This window comes from Leiobunum rupestre, chromosome 7, assembly GCF_980474605.1.
Source record: "Leiobunum rupestre chromosome 7, qqLeiRupe1.1.hap1, whole genome shotgun sequence".
Taxonomy (NCBI): domain Eukaryota; kingdom Metazoa; phylum Arthropoda; class Arachnida; order Opiliones; family Sclerosomatidae; genus Leiobunum; species Leiobunum rupestre.
This window is the reverse complement of record NC_143390.1, coordinates 39,449,514-39,476,151: the sequence shown is the minus strand read 5'-3', so window position 1 is coordinate 39,476,151 and position 26,638 is coordinate 39,449,514. Positions and strand designations below refer to the sequence as shown.

The window sequence follows — 26,638 nt, the reverse complement described above, 5'->3', positions numbered from 1 at the left end:
ATCAATCGATAGAACCAGAAAGGTTTATGATACATCAATCGATAGGACAAGAAAGGTTTATGATACATCAATCGATAGAACCAGAAAGGCTTATGATACATCAATTGATAGGACAAGAAAACCTAAAAAGGTTTATGATACATCAATTGATAGGACAAGAAAACGTAGAAAGGTTTATGATACATCAATCGATAGGACTAGAAAGGTTTATGATACATCAATTGATAGGACAAGAAAACCTAGAAAGGTTTATGATACATCAATCGATAGGACTAGAAAGGTTTATGATACATCAATCGATAGGACAAGAAAGCTCTATGATACATACATCGATAGCAAATATCAAATCCTAGCGATTGCTATATCAAATTGTATGTTTGGGGGTCTAATAAAATGGGCCTTGATATCCCGGAAATGATGTTAAAGATACATCAATTGATAGAAATTATCGAAAAATCGCCAAATCCATTTGAGCCAAATAAATAGGGCATTTGATTTCTAGGGATCCGTTTGGCCAAAAGGATTACATGCTACATTAAACGGAATATAAAAATGTATGTATACCGTTTAATTTTTTTTAATATGAAGTATATACTGCGTGCTTTTTTAAAAGAGAACCAAGGCTTAGCGTGTTATAATTCGTCCTTATTGTTGTCGTTTAAGATTAGAATATTTGATAGAAAAACATGTTTCTGAATTACTACATGATAATTGACGGGACAACTGGGGTTTGTCGAATGATGCGTTGGAATTAAGTTAGACCATCCAAGGGGAGAGGATCGCGTCTTTCATGTTCTGACCCATATTGTTATTAACAAAGCTGCTCAAGTTCAAACCTATACAAATCTGATGAGGAAATTACGCAACGCGTAGTAATATTGTCTTAACACTCAATTTAGCAAATTTTGTAAATTTAAATTTGCAGATTTTACGCAAAGGGGAAAAAAGAAAATTAAGGAGAATAATAATAAACTGGGTGCGTTTCCGGTTAGTTCAACGTACCCATTGCATTCGCCATGGACCTAAGATTTTTCAACGCTATACAAAAGTACTCCTTCTTTCGACGAATTTCAGTCAACTTAACTAGAAAGTAGAAACGGTACTGTTGAAAGCGGGTGTAAGTGGCTTTCACTTCACTGCCAGGATATTTTCTGAAACAGTCAATTTGACCTAAACGAACCATGTAACTCCGAACGGAAAACAACTTGAAAATAAAATAAAAACTGCGCGATTTTTGCATACATTTCCATACAAACACATTTCTAACACGCCATTCTTCGCGTGTTCGTAAAATTGAAATTATAAATAAGTTTAATGGCCATGAAGGTTAAGAACGAAAAAGGGGTTAAGCTCGGCCCTTCAGACTGCTTTCAAGGAACGCGCATTGGGGAAGCCTTGACGTTCACGTTCAAAGCGTCGTGTCTTTAATCTCACTCATACGTCAAGTAGCTCGGGCTTCATCAGGGTATTTCCTAAGCCTAACAACTAAAAAGTGTACGTATGACGTACGTTTCATTTTGGTCACCTAGATGGTAAATACTTGTGTTTGACTAAACGTTGCAATTGCTCCCAATTTTCATTGGCTAAAAGTCCCTCACAACGTGTAGTAATTTTTCAGTAATTTTTAGCATTCATATAGTAATTTCATTTAGCAACCTAACTTAATTAATCAAAACATTGCGAAAAACTAGCCATATCTATCGGTTATCGAATTTCATAGACCATAGAGAAGAAACAAAAGTACTAGTGTTATTAATTTTCGGGGAAAATAAAATGCGGAAAATTTTCTGCAAATCGGAAAAATAAAAAATTGAAACATAAGTTACTTTTTAAGGGTTTTTTATTGTTTAAACTTTTTGTCTAATAACAGTAAACATACTACAAAACCTTAATAGTGATACATTGTTAATCAGTTTAAACTAGTCTAGATGTTTAGTTTTACTTTCACATTCGAAAAAATGAGGTGAAAATGCCGCTTTATTTAAATTTGCAAAACATTATATTAGTCTAATCATGGAATGAAACCTTTTTTTTTTATTTTTTTCGGAAAAGTTTTCGGAAAAAAGGCCTCGGTCACTTTCCGGAAAATTTTCCGAGCGGGAGATTTTCCGGTTTACAACACTAAAAAGTACCATTGTAACTCTTACGCAGTGGTGTAGTCGGGGCAGGGCGTCGCCTCGGTGCTTTTTTCAAAGGCAGGGCCCCGCCCTGCCTTGGTTTTTCCATTTTGCCAGGGCGGGCCCTGCCTCTTTTTTTAAACTTGCCAGAGCGCGCCTTGCTTCTATTTCGTATATCATTTTTCTGGAATAAAGGGTGTGTTAATTTATAATAAATTTTGCCGTCAGAAAAATACCATAACCATTTCAAATCGTTACTTAGGTACGGCCAGCTTCGATCACGCTAAAAATCGAAGTTGGACGTACATTTATAGCGGCCGGTACAGCCAACTTCGATTTCGCACGTAATCGAAGTTGGCTGTACCCAGGTAGCGCCCCGGTTCTTTTTATTTTAGGACTACACCACTGCTCTTACGTCTTCAAATGTTAGGCTTAAGAAAGGCCTTAAAAAAACCTGATATGCGCAACGTTTCCTGTAGACTTATTTGAGTTAACTTCCGTACGATCCCCCGCGGCTCGGTCCAATCAACCCACGTCAAAATATGAACGGGAATCGAAATGGAACCCCCCTTCCTTTCCCCACCCGACTAATTACGATTTCAAAAATAACCGCCACTCACCCCTCTCCCATTCAATTTGCATGAAGACAAAAAGACTGTTCCGACAAAAGGACCGCTTCTTCCGCGCACGCCATTTTCAATAATCTAATCGTGTTTTGCTAGACAATTTAACCGTCATTTCGAACCCCGGGGGATTGTTTAGAGGTTCTTGTTTTTCTTTTTGAATATCACCAAGATCTATCGAGCGACTAACGGAGCTGCTTCTAAATCAAAAGGCGCGCGTGTTTCATTTCGTTATCATACAGAAATCATTGAAACCGATTTATCTTCGAACTTTCAAAAGATAAAAATTCTAATCCCCATTCGAAAGATTATTTTTCAACCCTTTGAGGTTTCCTTAAGCGGAATTTAAGTTTCCAAACAATGCGATTGAAAGGGTGAATAAATGGAAAAATGTTAATTTTCCTCAAAGATAATTCATCTAAGCCCCTCACTCTTGAAGGCTATTCATGGGGGGAAATGTTATTATCATTACCCTTTTTGATACAGCATGACATTTGACACACCCATCATCCTACTTTACTTAATTTCTTGGCGCAAATTAACAAAATCATGAATTCCAACGTGTTAGGAAATGTTGAGTAAACAGAGTGGTGTCTCAAGAAACTAACAGTGAACCTGAGTTAGATTAAATTGATTCCTGATTATGGCTTTATTCCCAAGAATAAAACGTCAATTATTTACTAACAATGGTCGTAACCTAACCTAAGCTAACCTACCATTTACCTAACCTAACCTTTACCTAACTAACAGCTAACTTCAAACTAACCTAACCTTTACCTACCTCTTAGCTTACTTCAAACTAAACTAACCTAACTTTTACCTAACTAATAGCTTACTTCAAACTAAACTAACCTAACCTTACCAAACCGGAACCTAACTTCAATCTAACCTAACCTAAAACTAACTTCAAACTAACCTAACCTAAAACTAACTTCAAACTAACCTAAAGATAACCTAATCTAAACTTTACCTATTTTAACCTAATCTAAACTTAACCGGTTTTAACATAATCTAAACTTTACCTATTTTAAACTAATCTAAACTTTACCTATTTTAACCTCTTCTAAATTTTACCTATTTTAACCTCTTCTAAACTTTAAAAATTTTAACCTAATCTGAACTTTACCTATTTTAACATAATCTAAACTTTACCTATTTTAACCTAATCTAAACTTTACCTATTTTAACATAATCTAAACTTTACCTATTTTAACGTAATACTAACTACACCCTCATTTTCGCTCTTTAACCCCGAAGTCTGAAATATTTTCAAAATAGAGGCACACTTCTATTCCGGAAACAACCACGTCAACATATAATTATTTCATTTTATGCAATTTTTAATTCCTTAGTATCGCACCAAGTAGGCATTTCCCCCTCTTACAACACAATTTATCTCAGAGAGCATTAAGAATCAAGGAAGTCTTAAAAGAGAAGCACTTCACCCAAAAGAGACATTGGTTTATAAACATACATCTTTACTAAAATATTTGAAAATAATTCATATAAATGAACCAATGTTTGATGAATTTGGTCAATTCGTGAGAAATACGCTAATTTAAAAAAAATACCAATTTAGGAAATATAAAACCAAGATTTGAAATTCAGATTGGAATCTCAAAATACAATTAAATAAACAATTAACACGATACTTTTATCTAGGAGCAACAAACACAAGGAGAACGCAGCTAGCCATTAAACACGCGAACGCAGTATTGTGTAAAGCGTCTAACCAATGAAAAATGTACATGTACGCAAGGGTGCTGTGTTTGTTGCTCCTAGCTTTTATCCCATTTGTCTAGAAATAAACCATAAATTAAACTGAGATTACTTTAAAATATGTGTGTAGATTCGCCACGTTATGAACCCCAGGGGCTAGTAGGCCACACTTTGAAACTCTCTGGCGCTCTTTTAACTCATCGTAGGAAAATGGGGAAAAAACATGCATACTTCTCCACTAACCCCTTACAACTCCTTAAATTTTTTTGCATAACCTTTTGAAACACCCTGTGTAGTGCTTGTTGAAATAATGGAAACTTTTCACCTGTACGGAATCCAACAAGTGTTTACTTTTAACCAGGTACCTTTTTTGACTTTTTAATCCTTAGCAAAAACACGACGTTCTGTTTACAGATGAAAAGTTTCCATTATTTCCACAAGCACTATATAAACAATACTTTGCGGGTCCTGGCTCTCGGAAATATGACTTCTTGACGATTTCCTTGGAGATGTTTTATTTAAACGCCTATTACGCGCGTCTAATTCGGCTGTATATCTAATGCGTTTCAATGTCAAGTTTTCACACGTTTCCAAATAGAAGTAGGTATGACGTCATCATCTCCGTAGGCAGAGTCATTCGCCCCCTTAACTTCGAGTCACAGCCGCCATATTGGGGAAATTTCTATCTTCTTCTCCGTAAAATTAAAAAATAAAATCTCCATCTGAAAAACTTTCTTCATACTCTCTCTCTCTCGCCTTGGATTGGAGCCATTCAAATGAAGGGTCACTGCCTTTTACCTCGTCTACAGCGTTCCCCCTCTTCCAACGTCTGTCAGTTCTAGACTTGACAAACATTTTCACTTCGTAAGACGAAGATCATATCTTTAAATAACGCAATTTTTTTACGCTAACTAATGCGAATTCGCGTTGCGTCAGACGCGTATACCTATCGCGTCTTGATGACTTCACAATGACTGCGCAGTTTGCGAAAAAGTGGCTGATTCGTAATTTATTATCAAATTGAGACTGTGCAACGGTTGTACTGTCTCGAATAACCTAAAACTAAATGAGGAAAAACTAAGATTTATCATGGGATAAAACCGGGGGGGGGGGGCACTTTCTTACAGCTAGGAACTCAACAAACACAAGGAGAACGTTGCTAGTCTTTCAACACGCTAACGCAGTGTTGTGTACAAATTTCATTGGACGAGCCTTTACACTGCACGTTTTACGGGTGGGGGGGAGACAGTTTCCGAATTTTCCCCTTCCGACGGCAGCAGGCGCTAAAGCTCTAACCAATGAAAACTGTACGCAAGAAACTCCACGACTTTTGACGGGTTGCGTTCTCCTTGTGTGGAGTGTTGTGTTTGATTTTCCTAGGTTACAGGGTGTCCTAATAATCATGATTAAAAATTTAACAATAACTGATGGAGAATCCCTGGGAAAATTCCAGTGAAGAAGCTAATAAGTTACCCAAATATAAACCGCATTGTACTTTGAACCACTCTCTAGGATGGAGACATACCTACATAACAGCAATTCTAAAAGACAGGCGAAAACTAACTAAACTTAAAACTAAAACTCTGGGAATTCATTACGAATCATGTAATAATGTATGTGTAAAAACATTCGAAAACTATAAAATGTCTGATAGTTCATAAGAGACGAGGGTTCGAGCTCGGTGGAGGATGGCTTTATTCTAGCTATTTTTCACGCATCTGACGAGTGAGTACGGAGATATCTCATTTGGAAGGAGTTCCCGTCCAAAAACTGACCCGTTGCCAAAAATATTTCGAGACTTCTCCGAGAAGTCTAGACAAAAAGGACCCTTGTATACGCTTTCTTCGAAGTTAAAAGATGGGTAGACGCTTTTTTAAAAAAATCTATTTAGCCTCGTTAATTTTAAATTCTCTAATCGTTTCTTATTTAGCGCGCGCTGTCTGTCGCGCCTACTTCAATTTGTACGTACATATCCCCACTTTTTAAGCGCCAATTCGAAATCTTCTCGGTACTGGTAATTTATATACCCAATACCGTCATTCAATCTATTTAGGGAGATTGAATGAGAAGAAGAAAAATGAAGACGGGTTCCTTTGATCGTAAATCAATCACCGAAAAAAATTCCCCCGGTATCAAAGGTGATACCCCGACCACTGGCTGCAATGTGAATGACACGGAAAACGGAATTTAGTTGGGACAGACTCCAAAAACACGTAAATAAGCCCGAGATCTAATCAAAATCGCTTTATTTTTTAAATTTAGTTTAAATAACTTGGCCGTGTTAATTGATCGTCGTATCTTGAGTAAAGAACTAAAGTTATTTATGGGAAGGGTACAATCTTCTTTTATAACTTTGGTTCTTCAGCAGCAAATCAAAATTTGTTCGTGCTGGAGGTACGTACCATAGTGCGTTGAGAGCATGGGGTTTTATAAAAGATCGGCATTTTGAAAGTTGGCATGACCATTTCGGAGATAAACCTGAATAATGAAAATAATTCCATTTACAAGATAGAAGGTACCACAAATGACCTCTTTTTAACTATTTATGTTGTAAAATGACTGTTAGGATACACTGTTGTAAATACAGTGTCTTTTCCATACATTGGATCAGAATTTGTATACCGGGGCACCAGGGATAGCGCCCACCACTATAAACAAGAAGATACCCTTCCACGACGTTAACGCCCCCTGTAAACCATCCAAAATATGAAACAATGGGACAACTACCCCCCACTTCTCGCACATCTGTGGGAGAACGGACGGTACAGTTCACGGAAGATCGTAAGTCAACGGTCAGCTAAGAAGGCACCAAAAGGAGAAACAACTGCGGACCAAGTGACTAAATTAAACATCATTTAATGAACAACCAACCTTATGGTTTACACCCCGGCACCCTGGTAAAGCGCAATAGTAATTGTATCACTTACGTCGTTAGTCCATTTATGCGTCAATTTCTTCCAATTTGGAAAACGAACGACCATGCCACACTGTTCTAATATTTTCAACTTTACTATCAGCGTTTTTGACTAGCTATAGTTGTAAAATATGATTCGGGGTAAATACTTGGTCCATTACCATCGAATAAACTATGCTTGGTCTATTACTACCGAGTAAACTATGCTTGGTCTATTACTACCGAGTAAAGTATACTTTGTCCATTAAAACCGAGAAAACTATACTTTGTCCATTACTATCGAATAAACTATACTTGGTCCATTACTACCGAGTAAACTATACTTTGTCCATTACTACCGAGTAAACTATACTTTGTCCATTACTACCGAGTAAACTATACTTTGTCCATTACTACCGAGAAAACTATACTTTGTCCATTACTACCGAGAAAACTATACTTTGTCCATTACTACCGAATGAACTTTGTCCATTACTACCGAATAAACTTTGTCCATTACTACCGAATAAACTTTGTCCATTACTACCGAATAAACTTTGTCCATTACTACCGAATAAACTTTGTCCATTACTACCTGTAGGGGATTTACTTTTAAACCCAAGTCGCTATTCCTAACCTAAAGGAAACCCGGCGACCAAGCCTACATTAAAATATGGTCCTCCCTCTCGCGTAACTTTACTGGTGGGGTTAGCGAGGTTGAATAGGGTGTCTAGGGGTAATGCTTGAAATTAAATGATTGAGAGTTGCCATAAATATAATTAACAAAAGAAAGTTTAATGAATATGAATGAAAATAATTAGATTGATTGAATGAAGACATTGAAATTTGACACTTATGTTACAAAACAGATGATTACAAATAAAGTTCGATAAATTGGATACTTATTTTAAGAGTCCGGTTCCAGGTCCATACCATCGGCGTTTAAACCCGCACTCGTTCGCGGACCATACGGTCGCGTTTCAATCCGCACACCGCACACACTCCCTGACTTTTCTTTCTCCGTAGATTCGCCTGTTTAGCACTCGGTGGTCATTTAGGCGCGAGTTAAATTATTTAACGTCTGCGACTCCGGGAATAGGTCTGACCGACCGCCACTTGTGGCCGAGGAGTTTCTCGCTCCGGTCACCCTCGTGGTCTCGGTGTCACCGTGAGACCCGGTCAAGTCTTCTCAAAAATACGCCAACACCTCGGTTTTGATCATGGCCTCGTCACGTGGTTTTCGGTGGCGCGAACTTCCACCCCAATCAAGAGGCTCGAGACCAGTCAACCTGGCCGGACCCGACCAATCATCACGATGGCGACATGATGTTGTTTCCATCTTCAAGTTCCCACAAGCGGGATACCTCAAAGGGTCAGCCGTAGCGTCTTCAATAAATCACTGCTTAAAAGTAATGTCAAACCTGGCGCCATCAAGTCGCCAGGCATTCAAACAATAAGCTATCGAAATTTCTTAAAATATACAACAACGGAGAATTTCTCCGAAACAGATAATTGGCAACCCTCAATTCGGACTGGCAATAAACTCATAGGGAAGATAAAGGGTTAAAGGGGACTCGCGACGGCATAATACAAAGAAGTTGGGGACTCGCTAATCCCAACAGTGAGAGAACGGAGAGAGATAATAATAACGGGGAGGGGAAAATTCAGGATACCTTTGGCCACAAGGTCACCTATGACGACCCCTTCCCAACGACCGTCCGTTGCGCGGTCACTTCTTAGAGCTATAAGGAGCTTCACCCGGGCCCCCTGGTGATGACGTCCAGCGTCGCCGCCAGAGTAGCCCAAAGCTATACTAACTAATAAATTTCTTAGAAAGAGACAAGGTCGAATTTTGAAAACGTGGGAAAGAAATATATATTTAAGAATAAGACAAGGTGTTTAAAGGAACTGTAAATAACGAAACTATGGAATTTTAAATTGGTCGCTACTATACTTTGTCCATTACTACCGAATAAACTTTGTCCATTACTACCGAATAAACTTTGTCCATTACTACCGAATAAACTTTGTCCATTACTACCGAATAAACTTTGTCCATTACTACCGAATAAACTTTGTCCATTACTACCGAATAAACTTTGTCCATTACTACCGAATAAACTTTGTCCATTACTACCGAATAAACTTTGTCCATTACTACCGAATAAACTTTGTCCATTACTACCGAATAAACTTTGTCCATTACTACCGAATAAACTTTGTCCATTACTACCGAATAAACTTTGTCCATTACTACCGAATAAACTTTGTCCATTACTACCGAATAAAATTTGTCCATTACTACCGAATAAAATTTGTCCATTACTACCGAATAAACTTTGTCCATTACTACCGAATAAACTTTGTCCATTACTACCGAATAAACTTTGTCCATTACTACCGATAAAGTCGTCTGCGTGGGTACCACAGAGCCAATCGCTTAAAAAATCCGTTAGATCACTTAGATGGTGTGGCATTGTGTTTTACGGCAAACAAATAAATAAATCATCACGATGGCGACATGATGTTGTTTCCATCTTCAAGTTCCCACAAGCGGGATACCTCAAAGGGTCAGCCGTAGCGTCTTCAATAAATCACTGCTTAAAAGTAATGTCAAACCTGGCGCCATCAAGTCGCCAGGCATTCAAACAATAAGCTATCGAAATTTCTTAAAATATACAACAACGGAGAATTTCTCCGAAACAGATAATTGGCAACCCTCAATTCGGACTGGCAATAAACTCATAGGGAAGATAAAGGGTTAAAGGGGACTCGCGACGGCATAATACAAAGAAGTTGGGGACTCGCTAATCCCAACAGTGAGAGAACGGAGAGAGATAATAATAACGGGGAGGGGAAAATTCAGGATACCTTTGGCCACAAGGTCACCTATGACGACCCCTTCCCAACGACCGTCCGTTGCGCGGTCACTTCTTAGAGCTATAAGGAGCTTCACCCGGGCCCCCTGGTGATGACGTCCAGCGTCGCCGCCAGAGTAGCCCAAAGCTATACTAACTAATAAATTTCTTAGAAAGAGACAAGGTCGAATTTTGAAAACGTGGGAAAGAAATATATATTTAAGAATAAGACAAGGTGTTTAAAGGAACTGTAAATAACGAAACTATGGAATTTTAAATTGGTCGCTACTATACTTTGTCCATTACTACCGAATAAACTTTGTCCATTACTACCGAATAAACTTTGTCCATTACTACCGAATAAACTTTGTCCATTACTACCGAATAAACTTTGTCCATTACTACCGAATAAACTTTGTCCATTACTACCGAATAAACTTTGTCCATTACTACCGAATAAACTTTGTCCATTACTACCGAATAAACTTTGTCCATTACTACCGAATAAACTTTGTCCATTACTACCGAATAAACTTTGTCCATTACTACCGAATAAACTTTGTCCATTACTACCGAATAAAATTTGTCCATTACTACCGAATAAAATTTGTCCATTACTACCGAATAAACTTTGTCCATTACTACCGAATAAACTTTGTCCATTACTACCGAATAAACTTTGTCCATTACTACCGATAAAGTCGTCTGCGTGGGTACCACAGAGCCAATCGCTTAAAAAATCCGTTAGATCACTTAGATGGTGTGGCATTGTGTTTTACGGCAAACAAATAAATTAATGTGAAAACTCACGATTAAAGCTAATTTACAATTAAATTTATTAGACACTTAATATTAATTAAGTAAGTTTATGGGCTTTTGGAGGATCTTACGTACGTACAAAACTAGATGGAGGCATCAACTATCGACCTATAATTGCGAAAATAAATACTTTTTAATCGTTTTTATTGGATAGAACTTTGATTTCAAAATGTACCAAAAGCATACATTTTCTTTGACCACTAGATGGCGTTACGTTATAATAAACACGAAGATCCGTCACGTAGCGGCGAAGATATACGCCATTTAAATAACTTAATCGGCGCCATTTTGAAAGGGCCGCCATCTTGAACAGTAGAACCACTCTGTTTCCTCTATCTCAAGCACCCTTACGAAAAACACACTAGAGTTTAGTCCCGCGAGTTGGTAGTCGAAAGTTAATCTGACTGCACGATCCCAAAATAAGCCTTTTTATCCTTTTTTTTTTACGGTAATGAAGCGTTACTTAACGAGAATCGGCCGTGGGCGAAATATCGTTATATTATCGATGTCTATCAACACACACACAAAGCGAGCGACCTCCGTAACAAAGACAATTTTATATATGAATATAAGTGTATATTAAGCTTGATCCCAATAAGAAAATGGGAAAAACGTGTCCCTCCTCAAGACATTTTCTTTCGCTAATGCTTTGGCGACAAAATGACTTTTTTATTCCACCCTCCGAAGTGCCACAAAACCCTTTTTATTCCGGCCGCCCGTAAAGTTGGCAACTGAGTAAACTTTTGATAATTCTCCTTCTCCGGTCTACCTTAAGAGCTATAGTGGAGGCCAAGCTCCCCCGGCGGCTACAATTTCGACAAAACAAGGGCTTTAGAGGAGTCCCTTATATTGGCGGCACCGACGGTTGACAATCTACTCGGATATACTTTCTCTTTTCTCAAATTGGATTAACTCTTTTTTTCCGTCGTTAAAGTGACGACTAAAGCCACTTTGCCACTTTCAACCGCGCGTTGCACTTCCTTCGGCACTTCCTAAGACGGTTTCGCGATAAATGTGGTCAAAATGGCGGCCGTGACTCAAAGGCACGCTATATCCCTTACAGAGATAGTGACGTCACTTGAAAGTTACTCGTACATGGTATTATATCATTTTAAAGTCAGTCTTAAATACAAATCGGATATACCCACCTTTAAACCTATTATCATAATAACTCTTAAGTAGGCCTCTGTATAACATTTCCATAGAAAGTATTTCAGTGAGACTTGTTTCACGTGCGATAAGCGGACCCAAATCATCGTAAAGGCTCGTGACGTTCGTCCAACACAACCCTTCGTTAGCGTGTTTAAAGGCTAGCTGCGTTCTCCTTGTGTTTGTTGCTCCTAGTTCAAAGACACCTCGACATCCCATACTCACAATCTCAAAAATTTGGTCTTGTACTTCGGTACTTTGTACTTTTACAGCGGTTGAAAATGGTCACTTCAAACCGCCCTAACTTTTACAGCGGGTGAAAATTGTCCCTTCAAACCACCCTAACTTTTATAGCGGGCGATAATAGTCACTTCAAACCGCCCTAACTTGTACAGCTATTTGAAATGGTCACTTCAAACCACCCTAACTTTTACAGCGGTTGAAAATGGTCAAGCCATATTGAGCCACTATTAAAACATAACTTAAATAATTATATACGTATTGTAACGCTAAGTATTAATAATAAGATTCATGACTTCAGTTAAATCGGTTCTATGAACCTATAGATAGAGAATGGCGCGTTGAAAGCGATGATGATTATTTTAGCGGGATAGGATTGCGGGGGTGTGGTGACTTGGAAGAGGAGGGGGCGACGTTTCGGATGAAAATGAGATGAGAGTGTTGCGGGTAAGATGAAGGAGAGAGATCTATCTCCGCGCTTCCTCTCGTTCGAAGCAATTCGCTAAGTGCGGTGACGGCGGAGTCCCCTGGCGGTGGCTCTCCATCCCCTTTTAAAGATTTATCAACGGAGATACGCCGAAGGAATTAGTCCAACGCTACTTCAATTTACCCAAAGGATATTAGCAATTAAAAGCCAGCCCGCGTAAGAGGGGGAATCTCCTTCATCGGGTCGTCATCTTTCAAGATTTCACGCGTATTCGAATTAAGTCGGAGAGGGAGATTATATCGGCTCTGATATTAAGCGAAATCGTACCGGGGCTTTAATTATACGTATCAGCAATAATTACAACTGGGACCCCCAAATATTACAGCGCCCCTCTCGGGAATTCGAACGCTTCCAAGTCCCATATTTAAATCGCATTTTCCGTTACAAAGTCAACTGATTTAAAACATTCTTACTATAAACGTAGTATGTATCCAAAAATGTTTAATATCATAAGTAACGTAGCGTTTATACTATAGCGGTATTTATGTAAACGAAAACGGAAGACTCACGTGGTATTTCCTGATGTATTTGCAGAGTCGGGGAATATGCGAGGTCCGGCGCTGTTCACTTCCTTCTTGTTGTTGAGCGTCGTCTTGTCAAGTTCCTCGGTGACGTCGTCGCGACGATCCAATCAGAGAAATGGACACTCGAGGAAGGGCACGCTTCCGCTTCCGGATCTTCCGGACCCTAGTGGCGCGACGTCCAACCAACAGGGTTCGGCGGCTTCTTTCCCGTCGTCATCCTCATCGTCGGGCTACTACGACAGCGAAGAGAGCAAGTACGCCCTCTGGGAAAACAACAACTCGCGCCGGAAGTACTTGCGGAAGTCGGCCGCTCTGGGGAAAGAAAAGAAACCCAACATTATTCTCCTGCTGGCCGATGACCAAGATATCGAGTTAGGTAGAAAATGCTTATTCAATCGAGACAAAAAAAAAACACTCTGTAGCCTGACCCACTCGAGTCGAAACTAGGGCCATTTGACGCTTCTCTTGGAATTATCGCGTCATGTGGTCTTCCATTAATAAGGGGATAAACTACTTATAAGAGTTTTAAATTATAGGCTCCATGAGTTTCATGCCCAAGACGTTGAAGATATTAGGAGTGGGAGGGGCTCATTTCCCCAACGCTTACGTCACCACGCCCATGTGCTGCCCTTCCAGAAGTTCCCTGTTGACTGGTCTCTACGTCCATAACCACGATGTCTACACCAATAACGACAATTGCAGTTCAATCGCTTGGCAGCAAGAGCACGAACCGCATACCTTCGCGACCTACCTCAACAACGCCGGTTATCGAACTGGTAATTTCTTAAATAGCGGAACCTCGAAGTTCGTCAATCATTAAATATTAAAAATGTCGTTTACTAGCGTTTTTCGGGAAGTACTTAAACGAGTATAATGGCTCGTACATTCCTCCTGGTTGGAGGGAATGGGCCGGATTGGTGCGCAATTCTCGCTTCTATAACTACACCATCAACGTCAACGGCAACCGTATCAAGCACGGTGACAATTACAACCTGGACTACTACCCAGACCTTATCGCCAATGACAGCATCGCCTTCCTGCGTCAATCTAAACAGTCTTTCGTCAACAAACCCGTCATGATGGTCATGTCCTTCCCGACGCCTCACGGACCCGAAGACTCGGCCCCGCAATACCAACATCTCTTCCACAACATCACCACTCATCGGTAAATGGAGAATCCGTTAAATCTTCGCGAAGAATTAAGTTTTATTTCATTAATGACCCTTAAATTTTGCAGGACTCCGAGCTGGAACTACGCCCCCAACCCGGACAAACAATGGCTGCTCCGACACACGCAAAAGATGGAACCGATACACGTGAAATTTACGGACGTTTTACACACGAAACGGTTGCAAACGCTTCAATCGATCGACGAAACGGTTGGAAGAGTTAGTACGCGGTTTAAGTACTTAAATTAATTAATTAAAAAATAACCCGACATTTAAAACCTAACTTTACCATTCCTCAAAACGTAGTTGTACCAGGAGCTGATAAATTTGGGAGAGCTGGATAATACCTACATCATCTATACGTCCGACCACGGCTACCACTTGGGACAATTCGGTCTAATCAAGGGAAAATCAATGCCATTCGAATTTGACGTCAGAGTTCCTTTTTACGTTCGAGGACCCAAGGTTCCCCAAGGAGTCCAGTGAGTTACGATCAAACGCCGACCGAAAATTCCGGGACACTAAGGCCTAATTTTCACTAGGCCAAAAACGCCAAGACGGTTAGCTTCGACGCGAAAAATCCCCGTTAGGCCTAATACAATATTTTTGCGTCTCGTCGCGTTTCTGTCCTTCGACGCCAAAAATCCCCGTTAGGCCTAATACAATATTTTTGCGTCTCGTCGCGTTTCTGTCCTAGTGAAAACCAGCCCTAATAATCTTTTTGGTATAAACGTAGGATTAACAAAATCGTACTGAATGTGGACATCGCTCCGACCTTCTTGGACATCGCGGGCGTGGAAGTACCCGAGCGGATGGACGGAAAATCCTTCCTGCCATTAATCATGGACGCGTACAATGCCTCTTTGTAAGACTCCCCGATACGCGAAAGAAACGCGATACTAAACGTAGGAATCCGTTAATCTTTCCGCAGAGGAGGTCCCGGAGATTCTCGAAAGTCCAGACAGTGGAGGGACAGTTTCTTGATTGAAAGAGGGTGAGTTACCGAGAATAGTCATTCACTATTCGAGAAAGGATCGGAATCTCTAGAAAATATTAGAATACTAAGAGAGTACTAAGAGAGAGATAGTGCGTACGTGAGAGAAAGGAATTAAATTTCATACAGTAAAAATGTTTTCCAGTAAAGTGAGTCGCGAATTTGGTTTTACTTCGCTGCCATCCCCCAATAGACTGAGCGGCGAAGATATTGTGAACCAGGAATGCCAAGAAAAAGAAATAGAGTACAAATCGCCCTGCCGACCATTTCAGGTAAAAAAGACTTTTATCTACATTCCCCACCAAGGCTTAAAATAAAAGGGGCTCTCATGGGCAGAAATGGGAATGTTTCTTTGACGGCAAACGATGGCATAAACAGAGATGCCACGCTACTTTCCGTCGTGGCAACAAGAACCAGTGCGTCTGTTCAAATTACCACGATCTCGAGGACGTGGTGGGACAGCCCGACGAACTCGACCTCAGCAATTACTACGGTAAACGTAAAATAAGAATGGATCCCGTCGAGAGGAGACTGCAGAGGAGGTTTTTGAAAAACCATCTTGGAAAAGGTATACACGGTACTGGAAAAATACTCTTCAATCGTAACATTCGGATAAATTACAATATTCTTTCTAGATTTCAAACCGGTCTTTCTGGGCGCGAGGGAACCCAGGACTAAGAGAGACGCCGAGGACCCGGAGGACGACTCCCGATTCGACGATACCGACTTGCTACCGGAAGCCAGTGATTTCGCTGAAGAAAACTGGGACACGGAGTCTGATGACGAAGAACGACCCTTAAGCGACGACGCTCGGGAACTACAACTGACATCGCACACGGTGGCGGCTCGATCCGTCACGTTCAAAAGCTTGAAGGGAGCCGTGATGGTGGCCGGATGCGCCATCTTCGCCAACAGATCCGTCAGTTGTCCGGACGGGGTGTACAAAGATCCCAAATTATGGAGGGAGAAAAAGGAAAAATTGGATTTGGCCATCAAGAAGTTTCAGCACAAACTGGGAGAGTTGAAGGGCGTCAGGAAACACTTGAAGAAGAAGCGACCCAACAGTTTCGTGTCCAACGGGTTGACGGACGAAGAGCCGATGCAGCCCAACCAACCCAAGGACTCTCGATGCACGTGCCATTTCGAAGACACCAACGACTTCGACTTCCAGCAGAGGCTCGAGCAGCGGAACAAACTTCGCGAGGAGAGGCAAAGGCTCAAAGAAGAGAAAATGAAAAAGCGAGAACGGAAGATGAGGCGGAAGGCCAAGCTGGAGCACACGGCCTGCAACATTGAGAAGATGAACTGCTTCTCGCATAACAACGATCATTGGAAGACTCCACCTCGATGGACCAGTAAGGCGACATTTTATTTCACTTACCTTTAACCGAGACTAATTAATTCTTCTCAAGGTGGACCTTTCTGCTTCTGTCAAAACTCAAACAACAACACTTACTGGTGCGCCAGGACCATAAACGAGACTCATAACTTCCTTTACTGCGAGTTCATCACGGGGTTCCAATCTTACTACAACCTCAAAGTCGACCCCTTTCAAGTATAATTCTTTTTACCATAAGTGTATAATATTGTTACATAAGTGTGACACTTCCTATTCTTCACACGCAAAAGTTTTACTGAGAGCTATTCACAAGACAGACTGCATTACGGGCTTCGTCGCCGTTTTGCGTCCGCTCGCGAAGGCGTCACACGTATCCTCTGTCAGCGCCTCGCTAGGGGGAGATTTTCTTCTTACTAGCTCTCAGTAAAATATTCCCCAAAGTGACAAACTTATGGAACAATATTATAGACTTATGTTTATACCCATTTCGTGTAAGTAAAACGAACGTAACTGACTTTGAAATCTTTTTGAAGCTGAAGAATGTATTTGACGAACTGGACGAAACGACGGCGCTGGACTTGAAAAAACTACTCAATAGACTAAGAAGTTGCAAAGGTTCCAAAGACTGCTCAATTAAATATAAACCAGAAGGTAATATTACTTACCAAATAAAGAGTTCTTAATCAACTAATTATCGACATATACAGGTAATAAAGAACATAGACAAAGACTAGGAAGAGAATACGGAAGTTTGTCCACCAAACCACATAATTTTAGGTAAACATTATAGCTAAACTTCACTATAATAGTTTATAAGTAATAAACTAATAACATAAGTGTATAATATGCATAAGTTTTTCACTTTGGGGAATATTTAACTGAGAGCTAGTAACGGAGTGACGTCATCACAAGAAGAAAACCTCCCCCTAGCGAGGCGCTGTCAAAGGCTACGTGTGACGCTTTAGCAAGCGGACGCAAAACGGCGACGAAGCCCGTAATGCAGTCTGTCTTGTGAATAGCTCTTAGTAAAACTTGCACGTGAAGAATAGGAAGTGTCACACTTCTGTTACAATATTATACACTTATGGTAATAATTAGTGTCAGGTTTGTACATCAGGCACTTGTCTCGGCATTTGACTACTAAAATAAATGCTCTGACTATTAATCGGAATCTGGGGGCTCACCAGTCAATTTGACTAGTGAAACATTTACCTGAATATTCATAAATAATATTAATAATCAGCTAGGCTAATACCCTTGGCACCACCTTAGGCCCAAGTCATCTAGCGACTTTTAATGCCTTTAAACAGGTGGCCGGGTTACAATGCCTAGGACGGTGATGGAAAGTCCTTCAAGCCACGCGAGCCAACAGGTCCCTACACTTACTATTATAGTTATCCTCTACAAGCTATTATGGTAAGGGGAAACCGAAGAACTCGGGAGAAAACCCCTTTAACCAGAGGGGTGAGAACTTTCAAACTCAACGTAGAAGGAGTGGTTCGGAGTTTTCACCCAGTGCCACAAGTTGGGATCGAACCGGTTCCTTTAGCTGCGAGGCGAAAGTGCTAACCACTCCGCCACCCCACTTAATAATGACGAATATGGTGTATCATAAATTCATCAATCCCATTTTATTTCAAAAAAATTGTGATCGGCCGAAGTCATGTAACTTAAAGACCGAGACCAGAGCGAATTTCCACCCCTCTTATCCTGTACTTAATTTTTTGACGAGTGACAACTGATTGACGTCTCTGACAACTTGAATGACCGCCTGGACAATTCCGTGTATTGTAGCTTACCTCTTTTTTTGATGCTCATTGTATATATTCTATTCAAAAACAGTCCAAGCCGTCGGTTAAGCTGTCGACGCTGTCACTCAATTTTATCTCTGTTCTCAGCCTTTAAGTGATAATAAACTCCTATTCTAATTCTGACGGGTAAAACAAAAGGTTGGCTGTCCTTCTTGTTTTTATACCCCCATTTTACCTCCACTAGTCAGTGACTACTAAAATTAATGAAGTAGGCTGACTACTAAAAAATATATCCTTATGTCCAACCCTGATTAGTGTAGGGGGCTGTTGGCTCCCGTGGCATGAACATTGAGTTGGGAATATTAATCTAGAGATCTAATCAAATCTGCTCCCCACGAAACAAGTTTTTGAAAATTACGAATGTGCCGTCTCCTCTAAAATGACGAGAAAACGTTATCATATGACCCGTGACGCCATCCATTATTTTTGAAAAAAAAATATTTTTGCCGGAAAACGCGTCTTATTTGAACGAACCATTGACAGATAGACGGCGCCACGGGTAGAATGATAAAGTTTTCTCGTCATTTGGGAGCAGACGGCAGTATTCATATTTTTTAAAAACTTGTTTCGCGAAATACTGAAATCCGACGTTTTGATTGGACCTCTAGATTAATATTCCCAACTCAATGGGCATGAAGGGCTTGCCACCAACCTCCTACGCATTATAACCTGGGTACGTGAATTAATGGCATTAAAACTCGGGCCTAATACGGTGCCTTGGGTATTACCCTAACTGAATATTATTATGATTGTTATTCGTTAAGAAATTAAGATATTTAAAAACTATATTTTGCATTTCCAAAAGACACTGGTCGAGACGACGCAGATGGCACAACGAAGAGAGAAGAAGGTCCGGCAAAAGTGGTTAATTAAAAAGACCAAAATATTAGTTCATTACGCAAAACAAAATACATTTTTTATAATGCCAAAGCAAATATATATATATAATAGTGTTTGAGCGTTTTAGTCACGTGATGTGGAACAATGATAAAAGAAATAATTTAAACTCGTCGGCGCGTGATAGCGTATTTCCTTCCCCAATGTTCGCGGGGGGGGGCGGGGACAAAAGAAGTGACCATTACCTTGACGGCTACAGCCATCGTGATAGCCAATGCGCGTTGCGACAAGGTCAAAGTTCATCGAAGTGACCAACCACTCTCCCCCCCTTTTCTTCTCCCCCTTTCTTTGTTTTTCCAAAAGACAGACTAAGTTATAACTCAGTAAGGTACCTGAAAAGAACCTGTAGATCTTATATTTCGTTGAAGCTAAGAAATCCGACCTCCTCTCTCACGTGAAATATCGAAAAATAAACCAATGCCAAAACGTGATTAATAAATACCCTCCCAAAGTGGTACGTACGGTAGTACATTTATACTAAGAAATAGGGTTAATTCTACTAAATGTACGAACACGGGCAATTTTATCCCCGTATCGTATCGTTACCACTGCCCTCTTACGAAAAAATATGCAATTTTCTGTTGGCGGACTTAAAATCGCGCGCGAAAAAAAACATTATTTACTGTGATTATGACAAAAGTTATTTTAATTTGATAAAATAAATATCGATTAATTATTTAGTATTAATTATCTATTGACTTAATTAGTTCAAAAAAATTGAGTGGAATTCTTTCTTTTTGATGGCGATCTTAATATACCGTACTATCGAAGGTTGTGTTTATATATTTTAAAGGACAAAAATAAGGAAAATATGATAAAATTATTGGTAAACTGATTAATCTGTATAGTGAATGTGATGCGTTGAACAAAAAAAGTTTTTAAGCTGCCTCAAGAACAATTTAAAGAATTAAAAAACGTCTTTTCTGTACAAAATAAGAAAACTTGTACATTTTCTAATATATGTAACTATATGATTTTAATTTATTTCAAATATATTTAGGCACTTTTTTTATAATTTAATGCTTTATAAAAAGCGATTAGTGTATATTCTTATTGTTCGAAAAATTTTTTTAAAACATTTTTTCTATAGAAAAATAAAAATCTTAGGCGTTATCAAATTTATTTTTCCCCAATAAATTTTTAAATAATTTTTAAAAGAGATGGTTTTGACTGTTATTTCAGTACCAGTGGTGTGTTAAATCTCATTTACATTTTCATAAATATCGCTCTCTAGGAATAATATAAATAATAATAATAATAATCATGTTTGTTAGCTCAAATTTATAAAAAATCTGGGCTTCCAATAAATTGGTGTCATCGTAAGGAATTTCTTTCTACAAAACCAAACTAAAATAACTTGTTCACTCTTAGCCACGCGAAAATTTGTACATAATTGTTTTTACTGAAAAGTGGATGTCACTTTTTAAATAAAAAAAATTGTAAACATATAAAAATTGTTTTGCTTTATTCAGTCTTTATATTAAAAGTTATTTTTAAAATATTTTTATCTTAAAATATATTTTAATTATAATATTGGCTTTGGCACCAAGATATTTTTCCCCTTATGAAATAACGATTATAACAACAATGTTAAGCAGTCAAGAATGAAGCATTTTTCTATTTGTTGTTATCAGTGTATCCGCATCTTAATAAATAAGTCATCAATGTTTTAAAACAATACATATTTGCATGTTTTGTCACAGTAGTATTATTACTGTAGGTCAAATAGGCCCAAGGTCCGTCGAGAAAAATACACTATTGAAATAAACCTACTAATCCAAGCGCCTGTAGAAGTATTCGACAAGCGCGGCACAGGTGTGAGGGAAGAAGTTAATTTACAGGGTTTGACCTACTAGCGCCATCTCTACGGAATGCCTGTAGGCGTGTTCCAAAAGCAAAACTGACAGCGATTAACAATTTGACTACGTGATCTTCAACACATAAAGCGTCGTTAAACAACTTTATATTCACGAATATAAAACGCGGATGTTAAAAATGAGATGCTTATTTTTGACGCATATAGAGGCGCTTTCGCCATCTATTAATAATTTTTTGTACTATTCTACGCGAAAACTTAGAAACAAATTGCGTTTTTAGAGATGCAGTATTTAAAAACGTTTTGACGAGAAAACTCTTAAGAATGAATTAAGTTGAAGTTTAAAGCTCTAAATATTTAACTATTTAGTTCTTACTGTGACAAAACATGTTTTTCAATGCTCAAACTTACATTTTTGATGTATATGATTCTTTAAAATTAAGGCCACAAAATCGGCTTTATCATTTGACGATTTAGTAGATTCTTTGAACATCCTAAACAGACATAATTTTGATAAAAATAGCGAAAACGGCATAAAGAATTGTCAGATATATAACAAAAATATACCATCCTAAATGCTGATGGCATTTGGGGCACCCCACAATTTGCCAAGAATATCCGCGAAACCAAGAGTTTTCTTCATTGAACTATGAAATAGAAAATTCCGTTTATTATTAATTTCATAATCACGACGTCATTATCATTTCTAGTAATATACGCACTACATCGAAGCCTTTCACCATCGCTGACGAAACAGTTATAACTTCGAATTTTCTGCCTAATTTGCATAATTAACAGTATATTTTATAATCTTTGATATTATAAGCGGCTTAAGAGCTTACCATGAGCGTTTTTCAGAGTTTGTACTATCGTTTTGGGACTCCCTAGGACCGTAAGGTACCTATTGCGTAAGGAACTTTTGCTTGGAAAATGTTTCAAGTGTTTAGGCATTGCAACGTCATAGCCACACTGCCGGCATAACAGTGTATCTGCAATTCAAACGTTTATACTATTTAAATATTTGCCTAAAATATGATTATAGGCCTATATTTTACTTTCTAAGAATGTATTTTGTTTCCTAGATAAATAATTATAGTGTTGTCTGGATATAAATTCACGTTTAGATTTCCGAGGGAAATCGTATTTTAAAAATGGAGGTTTTGGCGGCAAAAATGGTTTAAACAAAACTGGATTATAGCTTATCAAATACGCGTTTTTCGGTCAAACTATACTTATAAGATATAAAAACCCTGTTTTTAATTATATTTCACTGTGTTTAATCTATTAAAATTTAATTTATAAATAATAGTTCATAACTAGAAATTAGTCGTATCAAAATAATGTTACTTTTATTTAAAATATAATGAAACTATATACATTGATTTTATTTACATACCAAAGACATCCTTTAATATTTAACTAAAATTTAAATTTATATTTTTTCCTAAGTGCATCTTTACCCGGCGTTTTAACCGCGTTTAACATAAACCTAAGCCTAACATGGCCGCTGTAAAAACAAACTAGAAAGAAACTACATAAACGACAAATCCGCAAAACAGTCTTAAGCCTTACGCCGACTATTAGGCTTTTTACGATATTATTTGTAATAGTAATACCATCGTTAACACCAACACAGAAAGGACTTAGGTTTCCAGCTAAGAGAAAAGCTATTATATTAAACGTATTAGAATTCATCGAGTAAAAACTAAAAAAAAATTAAGGGATGGGGAAAAACGCGGGCTATAACGTTGAGGTGCGCAACATCGCTGATTTAGTTGCGATGGGCCCTTATAGATGGAAGCAGCGGTCGATCAGCTGTTAAACTATTGAATTAGTCGACGCTCCCCATCAACACCCAAGGTCGGCGACCCAAAACGAACCAAAACAATGGATAAATGGTCAACAAAGTTAATTTTACGAATAATACTATTTACTTTCGATGAAATTGAGAGGCTACACGCTCAAAGACGCGCTATTTAAAGGTAAATTAACGCGTTTTTCCGGGTAAGCAGGGAGGAACGGTGACTGACGTAATCAAGGTAAACAAAATTCGCTCCCCAGCCCGTTCCCCATAGCAACAACGTTGCTAAAGCGTGATTTTCGACTAAATTCGAGTAAACGAACGATAAAATTGCATTTGATATGATTTTTGAAGGGTTTTAAACGCGTTTAGGCGCGATAATTCGACGGAATCCATTTTAAAATCTCCGAAAAGAGCGGTGACAGCGTCCAGGGCCTAACGCTCGAGCGGACGCCGCGTATCTTCGAAGGCCTGACTACCGATCCACCAATGGGGAAGTAGGTCACCGTCGCGGCAGCCAATCAGCTGCCGTACCAATCACATGGCTTTGTTGATGTTTCGAACCGGCTTTTGTCGTCGACGGATGTACTGGAGTAATCATTAAGCCGAACATAGCTTAGAACGCCGGCCGCGTTTGTTTCCACTGTCATTTTTATAGGAGATCTTTGACAGAACTTTTCAGAAAGTTAACCTCGAATAGTTGCTCGTGTTTTTTGCGTTTCTCTTCGAATTCCAATGAGTACCTCGACCACGAAGTCGACGCGTACTACGATAAAGTAGCGAATTAATTGAAGAAAAAAGTTGAACCGTGAAAAAATCCAAAAAGATGTCGACTGGAAAGCGATTAGCGAAAAGGTCCATCTTAGGAACCAGGGTTTGCGCCCCTCTTAAAGACGGACTGTACCACCCGGGAGTGATCCAAGCCACCAAAAGCGAAAGTGGCGACAAGGAGAATGTCTATTCGGTCATTTTCGAGAACAAAACGGCGGGAGAGTATCGGTCCGCGGACTTAATCGGGCCGGGATTCCAAAACGTCACCAGCGTCAAACTCCGGCCGGGTCAAAAGGTCTTCGTCACCCACAACGGTCGCGAAGTGACTGGACAGGTCAAACACCACCGTCCGCAAATCGACGAGGTCCTGCTGACCGTAGAACCGTCGCAAAATCCGCACGTGAACCAACTCATTGACCTCAAGAAGAAACTGGAGGAGATTCGACTGTTGGAGAGTCGCAAATCGGCCAGGTTACAGGACCTGGATACCGACTACTCGCGACTGGCCGATGGCCAAAGCGAGGCCAGGCGTAGAGCTTCGTCCTTCAGTATTGACGTGCCTTCTCAACTCGGAAGGTCAGTGCTTTTTTTTCATTAAAGTTTTCTCAAAATATAATCGTAAATTTAAAAACAAATTATTTCTTTGAATGGGTTTCAATTTCGCGGAAAACATTTTTTTCTTTACAAATGATGACGTATAATTTAAGTAAACAAACCAATACGTTTGAAAGTAAAAAAAAAGGCATCCGAAAACAAGTTTTTCCACTCCTTCAAATCTTCCTTTTTGTTGACGAAAAGATGTAAATATCATCCATTTTCCGCTGCCGTTAAGTGATACCTCACTTCTTAAGAAAAGCTAGCGTAAATTTAAAAAAGAAATAAATCTGGAGATAGAAAATAAATAATAAAAAGGACTTGGATCATTGCTCCAAAGACATTTAATTTTTATCTTTTGACCAAAAAGACGAGAACTCTTGAAACGTGGTCTCTTTCCCCTTTCCTCCCCCCTCCCTTATTCTCGATAAGATGACGTACATTTTCTTTGTTTTGGCCGTCTGAAACCCAAAACAAAATAATGTTTTCAAATAATATCTCTTATATTAATTTTTCCGTAAACAGAGTTTAGAACGTTTAAACAATAACGCTAAACCACGAACCGCTATAAGTTTATAATTCCATCGTATACGTGACTGAACGCATCGCCAATAGCGAGTTTATCTATAACCGAACTCAAAAAGGGTTGTCAGACTCGTTCAAACTCGTTTCGAGTCTCGAAAAAGGGGAAAAGATTACTCCCGAACGTACGAGGTTAATTTTCGTTAAGAGAAAAAGCTGTTCAAAATTTTGCTATTATTAAATTAATATAATTAATTTAAATTACAAAATGAGGAATAATTGCGGTTCTAACATCGTAACCGGTTCAAAATACTCTTCAAATTGATGTTTAATTACGTCGTTTAACGTATTAAAAGTGATAAAAATATAACCTTCCCTCGAAGAAAGAGTTTGAGTAAATTATCTGTAGTTTGGGCTGTATCTTTTTTTTTTTTGTAAAAGTAGCGAGTAGGTCTAGAACCCAACCTCTAAAGCCAGTTTTATTTCGGCGTGGAAACACATAGCGTACGGATAAAAGTTTACGGCTAAAAACTAAGAAGGGGCCCCAGCTTGTCAACCGGTCTATGTTAAAATAATAAAAAAGGAAAGAAAAAAGCGTATTCGCTGGCAGCTCCCTCTCGCGTCGGCCGGCGGCGGCGTTGAGCGCCCTGACGCCGCCATCTTATCAGCTGGGTTTTGTTGCTATGGCGAAGAGCCAGATAGTTTCACTCAGGTTTCCCGCGAGGGGACGGAAGAGGGGTTGCACCCCGCGCGGATTAAGCTGGAAGCGCGTCGGAAGGCAGGTGCGAGGTCTCCTCTAGCTTCGCCCTAGTGTCAGGTAGAGCCGACTCGAATGGCGCGATCAAGCCCTTGGTAACCCCCCCTCTTTCGCGGAGGAGGTTTAGGGATTTTCTTCTACGTGTTGTATATACAAACACTCTATTGGCAAGAAGAAAATTCGGCCACCTGTTTCGCGTATATTCTCGGAAAGATATTTGAGTGGCGCGGATATAGACGATGCTATTTTAAATTGAATATAAGATTTTCCACGTATTGAAGGTTCGCTTCTCCCTAAAACTTCTCCGTTATTTACGCGGTTGATATAAAAAAAAAACCCCCACCAACGCCCCCGAAAGTTAGCTTCTTCCCGAACACCGGCGTTCAGGGTGAAGTGAAGTTACAGGGGCTAGGATTGACTGTAGGGGTTTGACGTTTTCCGCCAGGGAAATCGGTTGCGGCTTTAAACTGGAGGAGAAATGGCCTACTTTTTATTTATAAATCAGAATAAATCCGTCAGTCTTACTACTTTTCCGATTTTTAGTAAATCTTCTAGACCGAATCACATTTTGTCATTTGAAATTGACAGATTTAAGTATTTTGGTTGGGCAACTTCGTCTTACAATTTATCGCAAAGTGTTAATTTCTTAATAGCTCAAACAAGTCGATTTAATTTAAATTAAATTTAAGTGGTCCGATAAGTCTCGCGACAAAATTTTATTTCTTTATAAAAATAATT

At 39.2% G+C, this 26,638-nt stretch overlaps 3 protein-coding genes across 7 annotated transcripts in view; 2 read left to right on the top strand and 1 right to left on the bottom strand.

Moving 5' to 3' along the window:
• The window catches only part of Sulf1 (Extracellular sulfatase Sulf1), a 58,145-nt gene extending 38,127 nt beyond the window's left edge, over positions 1–20,018 (top strand). The window contains exons 2-15 of one of the 3 annotated variants that reach the window (XM_090180801.1): positions 13,440–13,805; positions 13,966–14,205; positions 14,273–14,594; positions 14,667–14,817; positions 14,905–15,080; positions 15,335–15,463; positions 15,530–15,592; positions 15,738–15,864; positions 15,929–16,169; positions 16,228–16,947; positions 17,005–17,147; positions 17,465–17,582; positions 17,639–17,708; positions 19,548–20,018. In XM_090180801.1, the coding sequence (XP_090036927.1) occupies positions 13,451–13,805; positions 13,966–14,205; positions 14,273–14,594; positions 14,667–14,817; positions 14,905–15,080; positions 15,335–15,463; positions 15,530–15,592; positions 15,738–15,864; positions 15,929–16,169; positions 16,228–16,947; positions 17,005–17,147; positions 17,465–17,582; positions 17,639–17,708; positions 19,548–19,611 (2,919 nt within the window). In that variant the 5' untranslated portion in view covers positions 13,440–13,450 and the 3' untranslated portion in view covers positions 19,612–20,018. Of the gene's footprint in view, positions 1–13,439; positions 13,806–13,965; positions 14,206–14,272; positions 14,595–14,666; positions 14,818–14,904; positions 15,081–15,334; positions 15,464–15,529; positions 15,593–15,737; positions 15,865–15,928; positions 16,170–16,227; positions 16,948–17,004; positions 17,148–17,464; positions 17,583–17,638; positions 17,709–19,547 lie in introns of those variants that run through there. The other 2 variants (XM_090180803.1, XM_090180802.1) reach the window with 2 other exon arrangements.
• Positions 20,019–21,117: 1,099 nt separating this feature from the next.
• On the bottom strand, positions 21,118–23,318 carry LOC149936262 (protein cereblon-like). Of its 2 annotated transcripts, none has more exons than XM_090153796.1 (6): positions 23,072–23,318; positions 22,298–22,444; positions 22,178–22,233; positions 22,023–22,102; positions 21,867–21,949; positions 21,118–21,284 (listed from the first exon to the last, which is right to left on the bottom strand). In XM_090153796.1, exons 1-6 carry the CDS (start codon positions 23,148–23,150, stop codon positions 21,238–21,240), a joined length of 492 nt encoding a protein of 163 aa, XP_090009922.1. In that variant the 5' UTR covers positions 23,151–23,318; the 3' UTR covers positions 21,118–21,237. The 2 variants fall into 2 exon arrangements, with proteins under 2 accessions (XP_090009922.1, XP_090009923.1); XM_090153797.1 differs by lacking the exon at positions 23,072–23,318 and adding an exon at positions 22,852–23,035.
• A 543-nt stretch (positions 23,319–23,861) lies between these two features.
• Positions 23,862–26,638, top strand: part of LOC149936260 (zinc finger protein 704-like) — a 69,574-nt gene continuing 66,797 nt past the window's right edge. For both annotated transcript variants that reach the window (XM_090180719.1, XM_090180718.1), the window contains exon 1: positions 23,862–24,603. In XM_090180719.1, the coding sequence (XP_090036845.1) occupies positions 24,083–24,603 (521 nt within the window). In that variant the 5' untranslated portion in view covers positions 23,862–24,082. The remainder of the gene's footprint in view (positions 24,604–26,638) is intronic.